Raw genomic sequence first — 15,714 nt, forward strand, 5'->3', positions numbered from 1 at the left:
CTAGTTGAAGCATGTACCTGTTACCAAGGCTTTTCTTCCTCACCTGAGGGTAACCTTTCCAGTAATATTAAAACCAGAGCCATACTTAGGCATTCATGGGTTTCATGTTAATGCCATCGGGATGGCAGTGGTCTGTCGTATTTTCTTGCCTTAGTTCTGTGGATGAAGTTTTAAATCTTTGCTAGAGTTTTAGTATTATGGTTATTATAAAAAATATGCATTGTAACTGCAAGTTAAGTTACATATTAGCTAAGCAGATGATAATTCTAGAAGCTGATTTTTGGAACAGATTCCCAAATTATTATTTTTTGGTTATAATCTTAGTACTTCATAAGGAAGAGGTTGTTAATACAAAATACAGTAATTTAATTAGTATTGTAAAGTTGACCAGAGACTAAACTCTTTAACAGTTATACTTTTAGAAAACTTACAGAATGTTTTAGCAGTTTCATAGTAAGTTGGTTGTTTTTCATTGAACATTTCAAGTTTTCAGATATTGTTTCTAACTTTAAAACAAAAGCCAGGTCCTAGAAAAATAAGATTCAGTAAAAAAAAAAAAACAAAAAAAATTGCTCATGAAGATTTTTACCTCTTTGTCGAGTATTATATAAATGTTAAGATTTATTTGTATTTTGATGTTTCATTGTGAGCTTTTTTTTTCATTATGAGCTTTTGATAAAGTTAATTGCTTCCTTCATCACTACATAAGAGAATGGGAGCTATCAGTTTTACATTATCATAAAGTAAATTTTATTATACATTTAGTCATACTTGATGTATACTGCCGTCTCACCATGAGGTTCCTAGACAAAAGACAGCAGAGAGGAACATTTTATCTGAGCTTAGTATAATGGTTTCAAAATGGGTCCAATTGTAAAATACAAAATATTCACAGAATATGACTGTCAGTTTCATAAGGTAAATAAGTCCTTTAAATCTAACTTTTATACCGAAAAACAATCCCCAAATCAAATTATAGCAAGTTAAGAGTAAAATCTCCTTTTCTCTTGATCTCAAGGGAACTTTATTTTTTATTTTTATTTAAAAATTTTTTTTTGGCTGCGTTGGGTCTTCGTTGCTGTGCGTGGGCTTTCTCTAGTTGCTACCCACGGGGGCCACTCTTCACTGCAGTGTGCGGGCCACTCACTGCAGTGGCCTCTCCTGCTGCAGAGCAGAGTCTCCAGGCATGTGGGCCTCAGTAGTTGTGGCTCACGGGCTCTAGAGCGCAGGCTCAGTAGTTGTGGCACACGGGCTTAGTTGCTCCGCAGCATGTGGGATCTTCCTGGACCAGGGATCAAACCCGTGTCCCCTGCATTGGCAGGCACATTCTTAACCAGTGCACCACCAGGGAAGTCCCTCAAGGTAACTTTAAAAAGAAGAAAATAACTGCCTAAGTTGTACTATAAACTTGTCATCTACATATTAATTTATGATTTTGTTTCTATTTTCAGTTGGTACTTTGCTGTATAAATGTTCCTTTTCTCCAAAACACCCTGTTTTCAGCTTCAAGAGTCATCCCATAGTTTAGTTTAAAACTTAATGATCCCCTACCCTGACAATTCATGTTATTTCAAAACCACTTGACTCCTATCTTTCTAGACTGAAGAGCTCTATATCTTTTTTGCTTATCTTCCCTTTTCAGTGCTTCATTGTTTTATTCTTCACCTTAAGACAGTCCCCGTGATAATGCCAATGTTAGTTAGCTAATGTTACTTTTTTAGTTCAAAATAGATACTGAAAATTGTATGGCAGAGTCTTAAATAATTTTTAGGACTTCTCATTACTCCTGAAATCTTTTTTTGTGCTTTTACATAATGAAAGGAGGAAAATGAAAGAAAAGAACCAAACACCAGCAGAAAAGGAGAAAACTTTTTCAAAAATGGACTCAATTACCTATCTTTTCTGATGTAAATTAAGTAATTTAAGAGAGCATATAAACTTTCTCTGTTAAGCAGACATAGTTTGATTGTAAAATGGGTGGGGGTGGGGGATGAGAAAGATATTATTTGATTAATCAGCAATCATTTATACTGTGTGCTTTCTAGGTATCAGGCCCTGTATTAGATACTAGAAGCGATGTAGTGAAATGACAGGGGAGAGAATACCTGCCTATCATAGTAGTGATTGGGGGAGGTAGTCAGGGGCTGTGTGGAAATTTTCGTCCCCAGAGCATTTACAATGTCACTATCTGAATTCATTCAGAAAGAATTCAGTTAGTAAAAGGTGAATGAATAATACTGCAACAAAAGGACTTGGGCAGAACACTCACAGATCAGGGTGGTAATTATTCAACTCATGTTCTTATTAGGCCTGGAATCCAGCTGCTGAAGATCAGTGCTTTGACAGATGCCATAGACTTGGCCAGAAGCAAGAAGTCATTATCACGAAAGTGAGTTTTTAAGACATCTATTTTAAATAAGGTTTTCAAAATTCTACAAATAATGCGTGAATATATTGTAAAAGATTGAAATAGAATTATGCAAACTATGAAGATCATCTTTATTCTGTTTAGAAGGAAGCTACCATCAGTAGTTTAACATGCTAGTCAAAGTTTTTCTGTTTACATACATTCATACTTACGTATATGTGTAAATTTCAAAAATTTCTTAAGATAAATGGGATCATAGTTTATTATTTTGTAGTCTGTGTTTTTTCCCCCGAACAGTATATATTGGAGACTACCCTGTAAGAACATACAAATCAAACTTATTATTATTCTGTCATGGTAGACAGGCAACATAATTACATCTAATTTATTTAACCAGTTCAATTTTTGCTAATAAAAACACTCCTATAATGAGCATTAATGTGCATCTTTGTGCATATGTACAAGTACAGTATTTCTTCAGGATGGGTTAAGAAAACTAGAATTCTGGATTTAGAATCTTATTACATAACTGTCAAGTTGTTTTCAAAACAGGCTTTATGATATATGAGAATGATGTAAATTATGCTTATAAGATGGTCAAAAAGTGACCTTCTAATACTCATTTACCTAAGACCTTTAGCATATTTGACATATCTCTTGTTAATTTTTTTTCTGTGAATTGCTTGCTTGTATCTTTTGCCCAGTTTTCATAAAGTACAAATATAGTTTTATAGTATAAAGTACTTCTTTATAAATTCTGATTTTAAACGTTTTATGTATGTTGGAAATTTTTTATTCCAGGCTCTTGCTTATCTTTGAACTTTATGTGCTTTTTGTCATGAAAAAGTTTAGAAATTTTATCATTTAAAACGTATCAGCCTTTTTCTTTGTATCTTATGGATTTTGAGGTCTTTGTTAGAACAGAAGGCTTTATCTTCAAACTTTAAGAATGAATCTCCTGTAAATTATGTAAACTGGGAGTAGTGTTTTACAAAAATGTCAATAAAAATTGCCGTACTGAAAATTTGGAGGGAAAAGAAAGAGTATCCTGTACTTCTGATTCTTTTGAAATATTTTACCTTTTTATGATTCATGATATGGATCTAACTTTTTTTCAGATGAAAAATCATTTGCTCCATTACCATTTTTTTTGGAAAAGTCCATCGTTTTTTTCTACTGATTTGAAATGTCACTTTATCATAAACTAATTCATGGGTCTCTTTCTGGACTCTGTTCTGTTCCACTGATCTCTTTTCTTTATTAATTACTGTTATTTACTATTAATCTATTAATTACTTTAATTTATAATCTATTAATTATTTATCGATATATATATTTATAATCTATTATATATAGATATATATTTATATATTTATATATATTTTTATATATTTATAATCTATTAATTTAATTAATCTATTAATTTAATTTATAATCTATTAATCTATTTACTATTAATCTATTAATTACTCTCTTTTCTTTAATAATTACTATGGTTTTATAAAGTATGCTTTGATATCTAGTAGAGCAAAGTGCACTCATTACCCTTTTTGAGAACTGTGTTGGTTATTAATATTATTATTTACTCTTGAATTGAACTTTGGATTTGGATTACCAAATTCCACTTAAGAAATCTTGTTTGGGATTTATTGAATTTATGATTAGTTGGAAAACTGTCTTCTTTATAAATACAGAGTGTTCCCATACAAGAACTTAGATAGTATCACTCTCCTTTTTTTTAGGTCTTTTATGTATTTTGGTAACATTTTATAACACAGCTTGTATTACAGTAACTGGGACCTCTTGTACGGTGTTGAATAGTAGTAATCACAGTAATCATTCTTGACTTGTTCCTATCTTTGTTGGGAATACTTTTATTGTTTTACATTTAATATGTTATTCTTGGTAAGTTTCTAGTAGATATCCTTAAATAAGGTTGAGGACATTTATTTCTGGGTTAATGAGGATTTTTTTTTTAAAGTTAAGGTTTTTATCAGGAATAAACGTTGAATTTTATCAAATGCTTATCATCTATTGAGATGATCGCTTTTTTTTCTCTTAAATTTTTAATGTTATAAATTATACCAGATGAAGGCCTGTTCTTTCATTTCTGGGAAAATCTTATTTGGCTTTTTAAATATGTTACATTTATTTTGCTAATATTCCAGCTTCAGAGTTGCCTATAAAGTTTGCTTTTTTTGTGTGTTGCTCTTATCTTGATGATGGAGTTATAATACGTAACTTATGTCCTTACAGCTGTATTCTTTATACAGGAAAACTATATTGAGTGATAAGGGGAAATGGTGCTCATCTCTAGCTATCATATCATGTTCTAAATATTCTCACTGTATATTGAGAGAAAAGGGGGAGTGAAACAGTTTCTAATAGATTATTATTGACCATTTTTGAAAGCTACGTAATACTGTAAGAAAGCAGGTTCTTTTAAAGTATCATTTTCATCATGTCAATTTTTTTTTAATTAAAGAATTCAAGTATTGTGACCTAAAAAGTACTTAACCAATTTAACTTTGTTTTTCTTTTTAAAGTTCATTGTGAAGGATTCTGTTGAAGAAAATATGCTGAAAATACAAAACACAAAGAGAGAACTTGCAGCTGGAGCCTTTGGAACTAAAAAAGCAGATGCTAGTGAAATGAAACAAGCTAAAATTAATGAAATCAGAACTTTAATTGATTTATAATTTGTGGGATTTGGTAAGGTCAGTTTAATTAGATATATACAGAAGTTTTGGAAATGCGAAAAATAGTTTTAGAAATGAGGTCTAGAGTATATCTTCTAAAAGGAGCATATCATTTTATATTAGTGAAGAGGTATTACTAATACATAATCTCCTTCTATATATGAACCTATTTTTAATGACAGTTCAGGTAGCAATAAGTTCTGTTATATACTGTGGCCTAAAATAATTTTTTGAGACAAAAAGTTACTTTTATTCAACTTTTCATATTATCTATGCTGAGTATTTTCATATATCTTCCAAGTACTCAGCTTTTTCATATTTCAGATAAGGTCAAACCTTTTATACTTTTGACCAAATAGTTATTTTCTATGTTGGACACATTTGGTTATTCACCAAAGTCTCCCATTTGTGATGCTGTGGATTCACAGTCCATGTAAACGATTAATATGTGCACAGACTATACAAGAGATTGACTTTATTGGACCTTCAGAAACCACATTTGCATTCCAGAACCTTAAATGAGAGACCAAAGTCCAGGTTAGCAAGTTACTTGTTTTTTTTTGTTTGTTTGGCTTTGTTCATGTATGTGTATGTATGTGTTTTGTTTTTGTTTTACAGTGTCATTGAGATAAAATTCACATAAGTGACTTACAATTTTATGTTCATGAAAATTGGGGATTGCGTTAGAGCACTATTTTCTCCGTTTTAGTCAGGTGGTACCATTCTTTTTGTTTAAATGTAACTTGACGTATTAGTGTGTAAATACAGTCTGTGGGGGTGAGAAGGAACCAGTTCTGCCCAATTTGATTTGAATATTTAAATTATGGAATTGCTGAATAGATATTTCTATATATAGATAATTCTTATTTATGTAGTTTAAAAAATAACTATAAATTTTTATAATTCAGAAGACTACTATATGTGAGAGGCATGATAATCTGGATGGAAGTTGGGCTGGATGACATCCAAAATTGTTTCAACTTTTAAAGACATCTTTAATCCCTGAATGGAAAATTTTCTTTGTTATTGTGTTTAGAATCAGAATTTGATTTTGGAACTTCAGTAATTCACCCTTACATCTATCTGTAGAATTACTCATCTTTTTCCTACTTTTGTTAATAATCAAACTCACGGTAGTTGCCACAGAATCCTGGATGACTGTTTTAGTCACATTTAAAACAAACTATAAATTTATCAGTCAGGTTAGGTAGTCAGTGTTATTTTTTTCCTTAAGTAATCTTTTTTTTAATCCAAAGAAAGAAGAAATTACTTACTATAATAGGAGAAGCTTCATGTTTGATGATACAAATTTAAGAACCTTATATTTTACTTACAGTGTTGGAAGTGACTTGACTGAAAGATAAGAGGAGATTGGAGGCAGCGTTGTATTCTAGGGCACGCAATCTTAGATTTAGCACATACCTTAGCAACAAAATTCTTCCTTCTCTGTGCCCTGTCCTTTGCTCCAAAGGAACAGTGGATCAGACAGCAAGAATCTTCCCAGTCCCTTTTCTCTTCGGCAGCAGGTGAGGTAGAGGGCTGATGCAAAGGACAAACAGACCTTTCTGCAGGGATGAGAGTGGAATAATAACTTGAGGTTAGTCCACTAGCATTAGGAGCAATAGGGAAGTTCTTTACCTTGTAGGAGTAGCATTGCACAAAATATCAGGTTGATCAGGATCTCATAAAATATGATATGTGGGTTCTCTATATACCAATACCCCAGTGAGATTAAGTATAAAAAGAGTTTGCAGCAAAAAACACAACCTACTCTTCTTGCTTACAAAGGCAGAGCCTTGCAAACTCACTGTAAAGGTGAAGACTTTGCTTGCTTCTTTACCCCAAACATTTACAGACTTGTGTTTTTAAACACATTCATAATGATAAATTTGGCAAGTCATTTAAAAAATACCTTTTTGGTTTTGTATAGTTCGATTAAGTGGTGTTAAATAAAAAAACAACAAATTCATCCTAAGAAAATATATAAACTACTGGAATGAAAAGTTCACATTATGTTTACGCTGTTAACTCTGTTTCATTGCTATGTAGAGTAATAGCTTTAGAAACATCTTGAAAATATTGTATTCCCAGTTGTGGTTCAAACTGGATTTTGTTTTAAATTTAAAATTAATAAAAGTGAAAAAATTACTAGCTTCCTCAGTGCCGTAATTTTAATGAGTACTTTTTCTTTAAAGAACATTTAATCTTTCTTTATGAATCTCACACGTCTGTTCAGCTGTCTATATTATATAATTATTTTTTACTGAGAGTACATAAAAGTACTATGAGTAGCTGAGAATGACTGACTCATATTCCTACCCCTTTTTAATTTTACTAAATTTCAATTTAACGGGTTGACTTCTTTTATTTAGAAATCAGTGTATATATTTTTAAATTTTATGTTAAATGTCTCGATCTTCTTAAACATTAGTTTCGATTATTTTTATTTCCCCATCTGCCAGAAAAAAAGGAGTTGTGATCATAGTTATGTATAGTGGTATACTAGATAACACTCTCGATTATAGACTTTGCCCTAATTACAGCTCCAGGATTGGAAATAATCAAGAAAATAATCATCTTATGTTTAAAACCAGTGAGTACCAATAAATTTATACTCAGGCAGTGCATGTTTTCTGTTGGCATTCATTGGTGTGTTTTTTATTCATTTTATTTATATGCTTGCCAAAGTTCTGTTCATTAGTATTCGGAAGGAAGATTCATTAAAAACATGAGGACAAATGATATGTTTGGCTTATTAATAAGAATTCAAGTGCTTAACCTTAAGTTTTCAACTGTATTAACTTTAAAATATTTGCAAAAGGTGAAATACAACAGCTTTCCTTCATTTAATTCACCCGTAAGTATGTAGTAACTTCCTTACAAGTTCTACATTCTGGAATTTGTGACCTCATTTTTATGGTGCTTCTGAATAAAAAGACCCCAAAATTCTGATAGCTGTGAATAATGGTTGGGATGCTTCCCTTGCAGTAATGTCTACTTCAAAGGGGAAACGGTTGATTAGAAATCCTGTAAGCAGACGTAATGTTTTCTTCCATGTTAAAATAGTCATAGTTACTGTGTGATAATAAGGGAGAACAGTCTTCTAGATGAAGCCATAATAATTTACTGCTTTTGAAAGGGTAGATGATATCTTATTCCCCGTCAGATCTTTTAATGGTTAAAATGGGGTTTTAAAAAATCTCTTTTTCAGCTCCCTACTCAACCTTCTTGATCAAGAATTTTCTGACAAATTTAGACCTTTAAATTCTACCTTTAAGTATGAAAATTGATTTCTACATGAAAATAATACAGTTTTAATAATGTATGTCATTCAAATGTACATGGAACAGGACACCTCCATTAACCTGAACCAAGTTATAATAACTAGGCTGCACTGGGACTTCATTTAGAAGGACAGCAAATACCAAAATGACTTCTTAGATTGGTAGATAAAACAAATTCTAGGGCATGTCTTTGCACTTTTGAAAAATGCAAAAATAGTGCATCTAGACTATTCCAAGAGGGTATTTAATGTGATAGATGTGATATTAAAAGTCATCAGAGAGATTATATATTAAAACATGTGCTCTATTTGCTAAAGCAGAGATAGGACTAGTGTTTTAGGAAAGTTTCCAGTAAGTCTGCCATCTTTCAGCATTCTAGTTTATTAGAAAGGCAGATAAAATTAACTAGGATACAGTTTCCTGAATGTTTAAACTAATTTACCCTTTTTGTTAGGGTAGGGAAGGGCTATTCCCGAATAGTACATTGTAGGATTTAAAATTTTTTTTCTTGGCACTGGCACTGGTATCAATATATTGATAAAGGTAAGTTAAATATTTCATGAGAAATGGTCTAGTGAAGGCCACTTCATATGTTTCTTGCAGGTACAGGTGAAAGCAAGAATTAAGATAAAACATTGATTTTATGCATGAATCATAGACCTCGATCAAGCTTGGAGCTCATCTCCAAAGGCATAAAAATCTGTCCTTTGTGTAGGCAAATCTGACTTATAGTCAAAGGCTATTATATCCACCATTATTCATGGGATTAAAAAATAAGGATATACTGATCACCTCCACAAACGTATGTTCTTGTAATCTGAGTTAATGTTGCCTATTTACACATCCTACAAAGTGACCCTTGGTATTTTAGGCTCCCTGGAACAGATTTTGCAGTATAATTGTGCAACTTTGCATGGAAAAGTTAATACTTCACCTTAATTAAGGAGTATCCTTGGAAGATCAGGGAAGGAAAAAGAATCTGTTAGTCTAATTCAATGACTTCTCAGCCTCTTTTATGCATATTATATGCTTTTTCCTATGGTAAATTTGTCACTTTCCTTCCAAAAGTTAACAGCCTTTACTAAATACTATTTAAAATAAATTACGTAAGCCTTTTCAGTTTAGAGCTTTTATCTCTTATGTTGTATACAAAGTAGGGACACAAAAAGTTAACACCAGGTCTTCCCTGGTGGCACAGTGGTTGAGAGTCCGCCTGCCGATGCAGGGGACACGGGTTCGTGCCCCGGTCTGGGAAGATCCCACATGCCGCGGAGTGGCTGGGCCTGTGAGCCATGGCCGCTGAGCCTGCGCGTCCGGAGCCTGTGCTCCGCAACGGGAGAGGCCACAACAGTGAGAGGCCCGCGTACCGCAAAAAAAAAAAAAAAAAAAAGTTAACACCAGATGATATGTTTAATTCTCTTCCCCACCCCCCAGTCTGATGCTTTGATATCGTTCCTCAATTTAAAAAAAAAGGCTTTGAGTCTTGTGGTCTCTTGTGATACAGATGGAGAGTTCCAAAATACACTTCCTTGTTCAGATTGCATATTACCTGGCCACAACAATAAGGCAATATTAGGTATCTGAAGACTAGGTTTCTGTTTATCTCAACCAGGGGCCAAGAAGCCAAAAAAGGCTTCTGACCACCTAAAATAACAGATTTCAGTAAATCCATATACTTGACTCAGTAGAAAAGGACTAGTGTTCAAAGGCCCTGTTATTGAACAGTTGCCTCTTTCCCTATTTTTGTTTTAGGCAGACAGTAGGGAGCAGTGGTAGCTGATAGACTGGACGTCAAGAAACTTCAAAAACTTAAAAGTGAACACAGAATAAGTAAATCACAAGAGTTGAGTGTCTTAGTATAGGTGTCTGGAGCCCTTATCTCTAAAGGGATGTTGACCCTGAGTACATCACAGTATCGCAGCATAGTCATATAACAGAAATTTTCCCTCTTGTGGACCAATAAAACAACTGTGAAAACAGGATAATTCTGCATACGTTTTTTTTTTTTCCCCTGTATAGGCTTTTAAGGTACAAAGTCTATACGTTGTGAAGCTGAACTGTGTCCAAGCCAAAATTCATGACAATTCTATCCTTGAATTTTCTTACCCATTTTTATATTACAATTTCAGGCAGCCTATTTAGGAAAGCATTTGTAAAAGGTATTTCCCACGTTCTATTTCAAGGCCATTATCCTTATCTTCATAGCAAGCAAACTGAAAGCTTTTCCATTATTTGTGTTACTTCCTAGATTTCTGGCATTTATATTTCTGGTTACATACAGAGGTTACTCTGATCTCTGCCCATTTCTCTGATCTCACTGTCTGTTTGGATCACTCATTTGTTTAATGCAGAGCATAGTTTTAGAGTCAGAGCATACACAAATCTGAATCAAAGTCCTTTGCAGATGATTTACCTTTCTTATTCTCTGATTATCTGCAAGATGAGAATACTGTATATACATTATAGGACTGACATGAAAATTAAGCTATAAATACCTAATAAATATTGTCTTTCCTTTTTGCTTTCTTACAGATTTTCACTTGAGATTGAATTTCAGCATCAGAAACTCAGAGAAATAAGTTATCGAATAACATATTCAAGTATAAAAATAGTAATCTATTTGTAATAATAAGCAGAGGGAAAAAAGCAAACTGTGGCAGACTGTTTTATTTAAGGAGAAGCCAAGTCTTACTTAGCTTCATGGCCCAAGTTTCAGTGACATTAAACGGTAGACATTATACAATTGTATTTATAGATGTTGTTTATGATAATGTTTCCTTTGTCACTCAGGGAGCCGAGTTTGTCTTCTGGAAAGCCTTGACTGGTCAGCAGTTGAGTCCCCTGCTGTGTAACACCACCTCACCTTTCCAGGTGTCTTCTGCTAAAAACCCTGACTCCCTGTTGTGTTCAGTGTAAGCACTTTCTTAATGTATCAAGTGGTTCTCAAATGTCATTTGGGTCACAGTCATTGCTTGATAGTTACTTGGAGTAGAGATACTGTGACCTCAACCAAGGCCCACTGATTCATAATCTATAGTGATGAGGCCCAAGAAACCGTACTTACAAGGTGTCCAGTGTTTCTCAGGAGCAGCCAGGTTGGAGACACAGTTGCTCAAGCTTCTAGTTTCAGTTACTCCTTTTTCCTCTCTCTTCATCTCCAATCCATTAGCAGCTTTACTGCCTTCACCCTGGTGGAAGGTATGTTGGATTACCACTGTCTCTCTCCAAGACCACTATTAAACTAACTTGCCTTCCCATCAGCTCTTGTTCTCATTTAAGCTATTTTCCACCAGCTGCAGAACCAATGTTTTTAAAATGTAAATCACAAAGGTAAGACAATTAGACTCTCTTTAAGAAGGACTGGCAATGAATTGAACAAACTATATTAAAATTCATTAATTCATAATGATACTAGAATAACCCCCCTCAAAACCACCTTTGGAGGATACTGTTAAACCAGTTCCTTATTTTATATACTAACTAGTGAGTGAAGGGAGAATCAAGCATTTATCCTGCCCTTTTAATAGAAACAACCTCAGGGTAACCAAATTACTGATGAATGGAAGTATACAGAAATATTTCAGCTAATAAATGAGAGTATCACCATTTTGCAACCCCAGCGAGATAGATCATCAATGGCAGTTAAGATCATAAGGTAACTGGAGGCTTGGAAGTACCTAACAACATATAAAGTATTGCCCCCCCCCCAAAATTACACCTTAATCTGACTGGCCCTCTAAATCAGTTTATAAGAAATACAGAATACAAGGAAACATGTCAAATTGCAATCAGTGAAGTGAAGAATGTGGGAGACAGGACAAATAATCTGGTTTCTTCAGTAAATAAATTGCAAGGCAACAACAAACAAGAAGGGAGGGTTAGGAAACACGACGGAATCAGAGATATATATCAACCAATTGCACTGTATGGGCCTTACTTGGATCTTAATAAGATCAAAGTGGAAATAAAACACAAAGTAAGGGAGGACATTTGGAATTAATAGTTTCTTGGTGAGATAATTTTCTGAAGTCCTTATGTTTTAAAGATATATATGGGAATATGAAATTTTTAATCTGGGATTTGCTTCCAAATAGTCTAGTACGGGAAGAGTTGGTGGGGATACAGATGAAACAGTTGTTGAAATTGGGTGATGGGGGTTCTTTCTATTCTGCTTACCTTTGTATGTCTCTATAGGTCCCCGTTAATAAAAAGTTAAATATAAATTACATTAATAAAACTTCAATCAATTGCTGTTGAATTTAAAGTAAAATCCAAAGCCCATACCTTCACCTATGAAGCCACTGCATACATACCTCTCCATCCTGTTTTATAAGCCTTTATTTCCACCAAGTTCTCACCTGCTTGCACAATTTCCTCTGAAGGGAATATTCTTCCTTCTCCTCACTCCCTTTTGGCTACCTCAGAGCCTCTCTTTCTGGCTTAATCATCATCTTGCAGGAGGTCTTTCCCGACTGCCCTAAAGGTGGACTTTCCCTGTTGTCAGTGTACTTTATTTAGCATAATTTGCAATTATATATGTTCATTTCTCTTTCAGTCTGTTTCCTACTAGAATATAAGGAACTATGTCTGTCTTGTACACTCCTATATTTCTAATGTCCATCATAGGTGTGATATGGTCAGTACTTAAGTGCTTGTTCAGTGAATTCTTGTGTTGTCTGTCTTAAATATATATGTCAACTCAAATTGTGTTTGATGTGAAACTAAGATGACTGAGTTAATGCTTTGGTAGATGTAATTTCTGGAATAAGCTCAAGTATTTCCTTGAAATCAGATACATCTTTATGACCATTGAGACTGTGAAAGCAACCGAGGGCTGAAATGAACTTTAAAATTAGGCACAAATAGATTGTCCAGAAATACAGACTCTATTTGTACGACTTGCAGATTACACTGTAATGAATTTAATTTCCGTTTAGCCAGGTTCTTCTACGCATTGGATTCTCACTGGAAGAGTTTAGCTCATACCTCTCAGTGCAGAGACTCTTCTTGGGTCAGGAGTATCTTGAGGGTCTTTGTACCATGGCACCTGACACGCAGAGGCACTTAAATCTCTGGTAGTGCTTCACGTACTTTGAAGATCACAGCAACTCATTTTCCACAGTCCAAATAATCGTAGCTTATTTTATCTTCAGAAATCATTTGTCATTTAACAGTTTACAATTTTAGGTAAGTCCTCAGGTTCTTCTTAAGCTCTTCTGGTAGCCAGCCTCCAAGGTGCCCACACCCGCCCCCCCCCCCCCCCCACCGCCCGCATCCATTCTTGCCCTCCAGGTTTCCATACCCTGTATATTCATTCACACCCTTATTGAATAGGGCTGACCTGTGTAACCAATAGGCTATTGTGGAAATAAAGGAAGGTGATCTTGAAGGTTAAAAGCCACTGCGGCTTCTGGCCAGTTAAACCTCTAAAGTTTCTTGTCATGGTCTCTCTTGCTTTCTTCAACAGAATGACTTCTGATTACTCACTTCAGTTTTAAAACGACATTTTAGATCATACCCTTCACCAGCTTGCCATCCTTGCAACCTAGAATCACCTGTACATTGAATAAACATGCTTTATACTCCTATCATTCTAAGCCGTGGATAAAAATGCTAGAAGACGTTGGGTCTGGTACTGATTGTAACAGTCCTGAAAGATTATCGAGTATGTTTAGAGACTGACAATGAACCTATGATGATTTTAAGGTTACAATACTCTAAAATGTGAATACCCACTTCATACAGAAATGTGGGTGACAGATTAATTTGATCTTCCTTTCCTCCATCTATTAGATCAGATCCATCACCATCACTGGAGAACACTAGATGCAGATATCTCTTGATATCTAGAAACCAACTTTTAAAGCATGTATTTCAGTGTCAAGTTTTACACTGGTTTTTAAAACACAAATTCTACAAATTCTGAAAAATTCCCTAATACTTTTTTTTCAAGGGGAGTGGGTGCCCTTAATTGAATTAGACAACCAAGATATGTCAAGAAATCTTTATTTTTCATACAAGGTGCCACTGTGGTAACCATCACACTGCTGTTTTCAGATATACAGAACTGAACGAAAGCATTTTAGCATGCCGCCTTACTGTACATAGAAAACTGGTGAACATCTTCAGACACTATAAGACTAGGAAATAAAATGGGTTAACACCATTTGTTGATAAGCTTATGAGTCACTCAGCAGTGTTCTTATAGGCTGTCTTTACCTGAAAGCAGAATTACAATCACTCTGGCAGCGTCTGGGCGATTCTAAAATGCAGGTCTAGTGAAGGGTACAACAAGCAAGCAAGAGACAGGTGCTGTGTCCCAATCTGAAGGGAGACTGATTTGGAGCCTGGCTTGGCACATTTTAAGAGTTGATAACAGCCGTCTTAACCGCTTAAGATTTGAGTGTCCCTTACCACGTACGTTGGCAATCGGCATAACTGAGAATTTCTGAAATACAAGCTGAGGGTTAAAAAGCAGAACTGTCCTTCATATCACAGAATTGCTACTTAACTTTTGCCCAGCTCTCACCAGTTGTCCTGCAAGACCCCCCACCCACATCTGATGGATTTTAATGAAAGCCTCTAACAACTGTAACAGACCTTTCTTAACCCAGCTCTAGATACTAAGTATCGGAAACAAGTGCCTGTGAAGTGGATGTGTCCACGGAAAAGGGCAGTGTTTCTACTGGAGGTAAGTGTCCAGCTTCCTCTTGATGTTGTCAAAGGAATCTGCTCCCATGTAATCAGCCTGGCCCTGTTCCCACCGCTCCTTCCGTTCTTCTGAGGATACAAAAGGCTGTGCCGTAGCCGGGATCTCCCCAAGGGACAGCTGTGATACGGCTGATGAGACATTTTCCTAGAAAGGGGAGAATAATCAGAGACTCCTTTAGAGCTGAAAGACCATTTTAAAGAATGCAGTAAACTGAAGAAGGTGAGAAGAACCAGGATGAATTATCATGCAAGGTAGCAAAAACTGAAAAGTATTACATGAAACAAAACAAGACACAGAAATACAAGGATCATGATATTTTTCCTAACAAAATGAAGACTTCTTGACTCGGTGAAAACATAGGGAGAACAAATTAATTGGGTAGGGTTAATGTTTAAGTTCTGCATACCTTTCTACAGAAGCCACAAGAGAAAGCCAGTGTATAGACCAAGTCTGAAAGCTGCAACAGTTCATTAGAAAGTGTAAGATGGATGGACAAGGGAACACAGTCTCACGATAAGTTCTTGATCTGTGTGGGCTCAGAAAGGTTGAGAACTTAAACGAAATGATACCTCAGAAGCTACACTTCAGAAAGAACCTAAGCAGAGAGCCGCACCACATACACAGCTGTCACATTATAAAAGCGAGAGCTAA

General features: G+C 34.8%; 2 protein-coding genes across 3 annotated transcripts in view; one reads left to right on the top strand and one right to left on the bottom strand.

Moving 5' to 3' along the window:
- HLTF (helicase like transcription factor) overlaps positions 1–7,822 on the top strand; it is a 60,501-nt gene extending 52,679 nt beyond the window's left edge. For both annotated transcript variants that reach the window (XM_079921261.1, XM_079921262.1), the window contains exons 24-25: positions 2,309–2,389; positions 4,915–7,822. In XM_079921261.1, the coding sequence (XP_079777387.1) occupies positions 2,309–2,389; positions 4,915–5,067 (234 nt within the window). In that variant the 3' untranslated portion in view covers positions 5,068–7,822. The remainder of the gene's footprint in view (positions 1–2,308; positions 2,390–4,914) is intronic.
- A 6,501-nt stretch (positions 7,823–14,323) lies between these two features.
- GYG1 (glycogenin 1) overlaps positions 14,324–15,714 on the bottom strand; it is a 38,268-nt gene continuing 36,877 nt past the window's right edge. Inside the window, 1 exon segment of the mRNA XM_079921824.1 lies at positions 14,324–15,207. Within this exon segment, the coding sequence (XP_079777950.1) occupies positions 15,034–15,207 (174 nt within the window). The 3' untranslated portion in view covers positions 14,324–15,033.

Source organism: Stenella coeruleoalba (genome assembly GCF_951394435.1).
Source record: "Stenella coeruleoalba genome assembly, chromosome: 5".
NCBI lineage: Eukaryota > Metazoa > Chordata > Mammalia > Artiodactyla > Delphinidae > Stenella > Stenella coeruleoalba.